Genomic DNA, 8,704 nt, shown 5'->3' with positions numbered 1-8,704 from the left:
TGTGTGTGTGTGTGTGTGTGTGTGTGTGTGTGTGTGTGTGTGTGTGTGTGCCCGTGAGCGTGCGTACAAGCATGTGCTTTGGGGTGGGGTCTATAGGGTGGATACATGGAGAAAGGAGAGGTTAATACAAAAAAATATATATTTATATATATACATATACATACACGTACGTATACATACACATACATATACATACATATACATACATACACAGCATATACACAAATAAATACACAAATTAATTTTTTTATTTTTTTTAATTAGTAAGTAGTTAACTAAGGCTAACTAAGGGGAAGCATAGGGAAGGAAATAACTAAATAAATGAGCAAGGAACATAATTAATTCTAATAATAATTAGACTAATAATAAAAACTGTATTATTCTGGACTTCTGCTACAGTCACAGTCAGATTGTGTATTTGTGGACTGTTGTTGATTCAAATGATATAAGATAAGATAAGATATTCCTTTATTAGTCCCGCAGTGGGGACATTTGCAGTGTACAGGAGCAAAGGGGATAGTGCGAAAAACAAGATGCATCAGCTAACACAGTAAAAAAGAGCTAAACAAAGTATAACAAAAATATGAACCATTTAAATAGAAGGAAGTTTAAAAATAGGAGCACTATATACAGTATTGATAATGAACAGACTATTAACAAAATGCACAAGTGGAAAATTATATTTCTTTTTATTATTTCTTTAAAAAAATATATTTTTATTATTATTCTGGATTTCTGCTACATACACAATCAGATTGTGTATTTGTGGACTGTTGTTGATTCAAATTCACGTTTTCAACATATCAATCTTTTAAGTAAATGTCCATGGTGTAACCTGCCTAACACCAGATCATTATTAGGTGCAGTATTGTCTCTAACCACACAGTGTGTAATAGCAGCCACGTTGGAGTGTGTTAAAAAAAAGAAGATACGCTTCTCCTAATATGTGTGACGTTGCCCACGTGATCTCCCTCTTTCTTTCTTGACCAATGAGAGAGAGGGAAAGGGGCGGGCTCTCACAGATGACAGCCAATGAGCTGTCACGTTTGTAATACGACGTCACTTAGCATCAGTCGCATCCGGGTGAGCTCTTTGAGGTGAGTAGCTAATGCTAATGCTGACTGAGACAAAATCATGAATTAAGACATATTAACGTTTTAATTTACTATAACTTCAATGACCACGAGTGCGTCCATAGAGAGTAAATACACTAGTCATGAAAACATGTTACAGATCCCTCCTGGCTTTCTGTCTAGTGACATATAAAGACCAGTTAGCTGGCTAGTTAGCTTTAAGTCGCTAACATCAATGTCCGGGTTTGCTTTGTCACCATTTCTTTCTCTTTTCCTCCCTCGTTATTGATTTTAGTTTGATGTTTTGTGTTTATCCCGGCAGGTCTGCTCAGGTTTTTACTTTTTGAAGCTTGGCTCTCGGTCTCCAGGATGTACGGATCGTTTAGGTTGCTGCTGCAGGTGCTCCTGGCCCAGCTGCTGTGTGTGTGGGTGCTGGGCTCAGAGCTCACCTTTGAGCTGCCAGACAACGCCAAGCAATGCTTCTACGAGGACATCATCATCGGTACCAAGTGTACACTGGAGTTTCAGGTGTGTGGGTCTGTGGGTCTTGGGAAAATGTCATTTTAAAGTGTTTATCAGAGTCCAGACTGTCCTGTCTGGAAGGCAAAATATCAAACTTCAGAGATTATTATTATTATTAACAGTGTTATATCAGCAATTATCTTAATGATGAATACATGGTAAACAACAAAATGTTCTTTTAAACACACAGGAGCTTTTGTCTGTCTCTATGCATAAAGTGTTTTGGGCTCAAACAGGTAGATTTGTCCTCAGAAACAACATTTCTATCTATATTGATAACATTAACATCATATACAACATCACAAATATGAATCTCGCACTAGTAAGCAGATTTGTTTGTACATTTTATTACACTATAAACTATGATTTATACGCATTTTCATATAAATCTGTGAGAGTGCTAGTTTTTATGTTTTTTTCAGGTGTGTGGGTCTGTGGGTCTTGGGAAAATGTAATTTTTAAAGTGTTTAATCAGAGTCCATCCTGCCTTGTCTGGAAGGCAATATCAGACTTCAGAGGTTATTATTAACAGTGTTATAACAGCAATTATCTTAATGGTGAATACATGGTAAACAACAAAATGTTCTTGTAAACACACAGGAGCTTTTGTCTGTTTTCCCATTGTATTTATTAATGTAGAGATTCAAGATTCAATCCCTTTATGGTCATTGTGTAGTACAACAAAATTAGATTGTGACAACCCCATAGGTGCTAATGAAAAGATAATACAATAAAAAAAGAGATAGTGCAATATAAAAAATTTAAAAGATAATACAATACAAATACATGTAGTAGTGATGCTCTATGCATAAAGTGTTTTTGGCTCAAACAGGTAGATTTTGTCCTCAGAAACAACATTTCTATCTCTATTGGTAACATTAACACCATATACAACATCACAAATGTGAATCTTGCACTAGTAAGCACATTTATATGCATTTTCAGTGCCAGTTTTTATGTTTTTTGTTTTATTGTTTAAGATATCCTTCAGTATACCAGTGTTCTTACTAGGGCTGACCCGATTGCTTCGTATTCGACTTCCAAATCACTATTCGAATGCTTTTTTTTTTTATTTTTGTAATTATGTAATATGTAATAATAATGTATAAATCCCCAAATAGCCCATGAAATAATGAATAATCCCACAACATTATTCATATTCAACATGAATTATTTTTAGTTAATCTCAGACGGATATTGCTGTTTGTTGTGTGTAGAGGTACGTATGTGTATAGTAGTGCAGCAGCGGCTCTGAAACATGGGAGATGGAGACAGACAAACAGAAGAACATTTCAGCCTACATCTGCCTTAGAAAGAGCTGTATTTGGCCTCTAGCTTTCATTAGATTAGGCCACTGTGTTTTCTCTTTCCTAGGGATGAGCGATTAAATAAATTGTTTGTAGCCTCTCTTCATAAATTGTATTATCTCTTCATGCCAGTCTTTCAGGCTTAAATGGGACTAAAATCTTCCCAAACTTGAAAGAATAAATAATTGAGAACATGTATTTTTAGAAAATTATAGTAGGGTGTTCTAGTAAAATACTAAATTTGACTGATTTGGATATGACAATCATGACATGAGTTTTGTCCATATAATCTAATCCTCTTTTTCTGTACTATATGACACAATGCTTGATGGCTTGAAAAAAAAGTAAATATTGTGTCACTGAATAGAAGGTCCTCCTGTCTTTATGTTTTCCCAGGTGGTGACCGGAGGCCATTATGATGTGGACTGTCGTTTGGAAGACCCAGAAGGCACTACACTCTACAAGGAGATGAAGAAGCAATATGACAGCTTTACCTTCACAGCAGCCAAGAATGGCACCTACAAGTTCTGCTTCAGTAACGAGTTCTCCACCTTTACACACAAGACGGTTTACTTTGACTTCCAGGTTGGCGATGACCCTCCACTCTTCCCCAACGAAAACAGAGTCACTGCTCTCACTCAGGTAAGCTGTGTGTGTGTGAGGATGCACACGCTTCTTTGTTTGTGTGTGAAGGAGTGAAAGTTTCTTTAGGTTTCTCAAAATAGCATATAGCATACAATTTAGGGCTGTCAAAGTTTACGAGATAACACGCATACTACCCGTGAGGGTTTCTGGACAATATTTGTCATTGTTTTGTGCTGTTAATTGATTTCCAATTATAAATATATACATACATTTGCATAAAGCAGCATATTTGCCCACTCTCATGTTGATAACAGTATTAAATACTTGACAAATCTCCCTTTTAAGGTTCATTTTGAACAGATAAAAAATGTGCAACACTTTTCCACATCTTTCTCACTCCGCTGTTGGTTTCATTGCACCTGTTAAGGTGGTACATCTAACACCTTTGTAGTTCATATTATGTGTAGTTTAGTGACCTCTGCAAATTCCCAGCCAAACTCCACCCAGCTTTTAACCTGAAAAAAGAGGTTTAACCTGCTGCAATGACTGAGACACCTGTCTGGGTGTGCTCGGCAGTAGTTAGAGTTTTAACCAGGATGGACATGTTTTTGTTCAGCAACCATAGTCAGTAATTTCCCCAAGTTTGTTTTCTCCTGGCAGAGTACCAGATGAAACATTAAAAAAGATTCTAGCACAGTGTGTACTGCAAGGCTGAAGGTGCTGGTAACTCCAAGATGAACATGCAGTCAGAAAAAATTTAAAAATATAAGTGTTTGTACAGGACAGGGAACTACTTCTGCTAGTAAACTTAATATTTTTTAGCCATAAATTAGTTAGACACTTGGTTCCAAATCCTAAAGGGGATGGTTGTGGGGTCAAAAAGACTGATTAACATTGTATGCCTCTTCATTTAGTTCCCTCTAGTGTGTGAATTAAGGTTAGAATTTTCTTCTTGTTAGTTGGTCAATCATTAATTTCCAGCAACAGTCTAAATCTCTTACGTTGGTCTTGGCTTCCTTTTTTTTTTTTTCATTTCCAGATGGAATCAGCTTGCGTGTCCATCCATGAAGCCCTGAAGTCGGTCATCGACTACCAGACTCACTTCCGCCTCCGTGAGGCCCAGGGACGCAGTCGGGCGGAGGACCTCAACACCCGTGTTGCATTCTGGTCCATCGGAGAGGCCATTATCCTTCTGGTGGTCAGCATCAGTCAGGTGGTACTGCTGAGAAGCTTCTTCTCTGACAAGAAGACCACTACAACGCGCGTCGGATCGTAACAGTCTCTGAGCCCCGGGATCTGATTCACCACTTTCTTTATCCGTACCAGGACTTGTGTGCATAGAGCGGGTTAGAATATCAGTGCCGATCTGAAATTGGATCATATCAAACTGCCAGGTCGTACAATCTGACATGTCATCTTCATTCAGCGCTGGTATTCTTACAAACTTTATGCAAACGAGTCTTGAACTAAAAGGTTCTGTATGTTTAAAATGTTTTTGAGGGGTAAACGAGAAAAACCTGAAGAAAGGCTTTCTTGTGTTGCTTGTAACTATCTGTATTGGAGGCAATTCAAGGTCACATAGTTACAGGAAACCTTAAATACTTTAAATATTTGAAATTATTTCTAAATGTGTTCTTATTTTATTTGTGTTCTTTTCTACCCCCGTCATCTCAAACACGTTCTCCCTGATCTGCTCTATTTTTCGGCCCAAACTGTGCACTGAAATAACCAAGAGTGGAATTTGTGACTAAATGTACTCATAATGTAAGGTGCATTGGGCCTCTTAAATAACACCGGCAAGGCAAAGAGTGTTTCCCCACAAAGGTTGCATTTGGTTATGAAAAATGTTTCTTTTTTTTTTTCCTTTATTAAACCTCACTGTATTAAGTGAGAAAAAGTAGATATTGTGTTGTGCTTTTATCGGCTTTGTCATTTTAGATGAGTTATTAAGAGTATGCTGTATAAAGAGTAAGCCTTCATTTAATCTAATACTGGCTTGAAATAATTTGTATCTGGGTTGTATGATTGAATTTAGAGATACAGATGGTCCCCTCTAAGTGACTGCAGACCCAATCCCTTAAAAAAATGTTTTTGCATTTTGGTTTCCATTTGCTCGGTTTGCTTGCTTCATTTTGACCACACCTAGATGAATTATCGCCTGAAAATGTTATAATTATCTATGTGACTCGGTGTCAAAGGCAAAAAAGTTAAAACAAATGCTATTCGTTTGTTTGAAAATGACACATTTTATGTGTTAAGTGGCAATGCCAGTTTTTAAGTGCACCAACTTGTTATAAAAAAAAAAAAACGATGTCTTTCACTGGTTCCCTTGCAATGTTAGTTTTGTCTTTGCTGTTTAAAGTGTAACAACGTATTTATCCTGTGGGCTGATATTGCTCTCTTGGTTTTATACAGCATTGTTGTAAAATTCATGTTTTGCAAAACATTGCTTGAATATAAGTTAATTCCAGTAACTTTGAGTTGTAGTTGTAATTTGAAATTTTATTCCCTGACTGCCTATTCAATTAATTTTCCAAAGGAACAGGAAGGAAGATTTAGACTGCTTAAATCCATTGTGTCTCTATATAATATGACTGCATATAGTAGTTGCAGGCTTAGTTCACCCTGGTAGTGTTGCTTCAGCCAGGAATCATGTAAAAGTCAGTGGGGTAATTCTTTCTCTCACTATTCATGGATTTGCAAACAAAATCTGACCTAAAATTTCGCTCTTAGACAGGCTTTGAGGCTGAAACATGAATTACCTGAGTATAGTGTTGTTCTGAATTTCACCTGTAGAATTTTTACAGTACACAATGTATATGAATGTGACTCAGAACTGAACACCACCTGGCAATGTGAGATAAATATAATTTTTATATTCATGACAAAGACAGACTTTTACACCTAACCCACTGAAAGAAACCAAAAACTCAATGCTTTTTATAGTTTGTTTTTGTTTGACTGTCAGTACTGATTCTAGAGACATGGAAAACAACCATAGTATTTTATTTTATTCATTAATTAGTTTTGGTTTGGCTTTGATTCCTTTGGTATGCTTTTCCCCTCTCACCATATAGTTCATTGTCAGTTTTTGGTTGCTGGTGCAGGGTCGGCATTTCAGTTTTGGGATAATGCGCTGACAGGTGATTTTTGGACACAAATTCAGCTCTGAGGCATTGTTGGAACTTTTTAAGTTATTGGGATGGCTGAATAAACTTTCTGTTAAAATGTTGGGGTATTTTATTTGATCATCATTAACCCCTTTGAGACCCACGATCCCGACCGACTTTACTGTCTTTCAGAGGCTGTAGCAGGTTCAGATTCTGTTCAGGTTCTCTAGTTAAAGCTAGAGTGAAAATACTGATATCAGAAAATCTATGGAATCGGAATTTTTACCAACAATCTCATTCTAGTTTGTCGGGAGGGAGGGAGGTTAAATAACGCTCCAAAGTTAGACTAAATTTTGGCAAGGAAAAACTGGCAGGGCCATTTTCAAAGGGGTCCCTTGACCTCTGACCTCAAGATAGATAACTTAAAATAGGATCTCAAAAACTTTTGACATTTGGAGATTTCTGCAAGAATTGAATTTTTTTCGTTGATTAGATGGCGAGCACTTCTGTTCTGGAAACTGCTCAGAGACCCCCTTATTGCCAATCTACCTAGATGAGCCATCCAACCTCTGAATGCCCTAGGTCTGCAGTTTGTGGTTAAGTTTCGTGAGGCTGTGATTATCCTATGAATACACATGAATGACACATGAATACAATTGGGCTCATTGAATCCACAAGGGTCTCCCATTTACAGACATGCCCACTTAATGATAATCACATGCAGTGTTTTGCATACAGTACAAATGTGTTATTTTCACCTATTCTAAAATGGTGTATTTGAATATTTCTGCATACTGGGGTCCCTAAACAGTCTTGGAATTGCATAAATTTGGGTATCTCTGTAAAGCTGAGACCCTTGTGGATTCAATGAGCCCAATTGTATTCATGTGTGATGATGTTAAACTCCATAGTAGCCATTTTAATTGTATTGAGGCCATTTTTTTTTAAAAACTTGACCTCACTGTATACATTGACCTGTGGTGACCTCTAGGATAATCACAGTCTCATGAAACGTTACAGCCACAAACTACAGACCTAGAGCTTTCAGGGGATGGATGGCTTTCCTAGGTAGATTGACAATAAGGGGATCTCTGAGCAGTTTCCAGAACAGAAGTGCTCACCATCTAATCGACGAAAAATTAAATTCTTACAGAAATCTCCAAATGTCAAAAGTTTTTGATACTAAATCACAGCATGCCTATTTCTATGGTGTTCCTCAAGGTCTGGGTGTCTTAGTGTGGTATTATGGAGGGATTATTGGTAATTTTTTTTATCAATTCTCGAATTTAAAAACATGGTTAAATTTAGCACCAAATCTGTGTATCAAATGGTATCAACCCAAAGATTGCTGCAACAACTTATGACACATAAGTGAGCATGGGATAGCCATCATATACTTCTATCATGATGTTCTAAACCCTTATACAATTTTACAATTTATTTAAAAGATTTCTTTAAACGTTGGCTTCTCTTTACATCTCTTTTTTTTTATTAATTAATTTATGTTTATTTCTGATGTATGACTCTAAACAACTTGACACACAGTGCTGAGCTGTATCTCAAATTAATCTTTAGGTTCCCAGCTTTCAGATGATGTACACCACTTCTATGTGACATAAGATAAGATAAGATAAGATAAGATATTCCTTTATTAGTCCCGCAGTGGGGAAATTTGCAGTGTACAGCAGCAAAGGGGATAGTGCAAAAAACAAGATGCATCGGCCAACACAGTAAAAAAGAGCTAAACAAAGTGTAACAGAATATGAACCAATTAAATAGAAGGAAGTATAAAAATAGGAGCAGTATATACAATATTGACAATAAATAGACTATTAACAAAATATTGTCCATATACTGTTGACCTGCTATCTCCCCTGCACCCCCCTAAAAAAGACAAAAATGGGTCTATTGAATTGGGTCTCAGAGGGTTAATAATAAACACTTGCTTTTCAGTGAGGGATGATGTTTTTGGATGCATCCTCTGGTCATGCCTATGTTATCCTGTAGGGAGAGATATAATCAAGGCCCTCACAGTCATATTTGTACCCATACAACATTTAAAAAAAAATAATAATCCAGCAGATACAGAGGAAGTATTTAAAAGATT

At 36.7% G+C, this 8,704-nt stretch overlaps 1 protein-coding gene across 1 annotated transcript; it reads left to right on the top strand.

Moving 5' to 3' along the window:
* Positions 1-959: 959 nt before the first annotated feature.
* tmed7 (transmembrane p24 trafficking protein 7) lies at positions 960-6,715 on the top strand. The gene is made up of 4 exons (XM_074637745.1): positions 960-1,097; positions 1,396-1,601; positions 3,299-3,544; positions 4,527-6,715. Exons 2-4 carry the CDS (start codon positions 1,443-1,445, stop codon positions 4,761-4,763), a joined length of 642 nt encoding a protein of 213 aa, XP_074493846.1. The 5' UTR covers positions 960-1,097; positions 1,396-1,442; the 3' UTR covers positions 4,764-6,715.
* Positions 6,716-8,704: the final 1,989 nt, after the last annotated feature.

The sequence above is a fragment of the Sebastes fasciatus genome, chromosome 6, assembly GCF_043250625.1.
Source record: "Sebastes fasciatus isolate fSebFas1 chromosome 6, fSebFas1.pri, whole genome shotgun sequence".
Classification (NCBI taxonomy): Eukaryota; Metazoa; Chordata; class Actinopteri; order Perciformes; family Sebastidae; genus Sebastes; species Sebastes fasciatus.
Note: the sequence above shows the minus strand (reverse complement) of the source record. Positions and strands in the feature narration are given on the sequence as shown.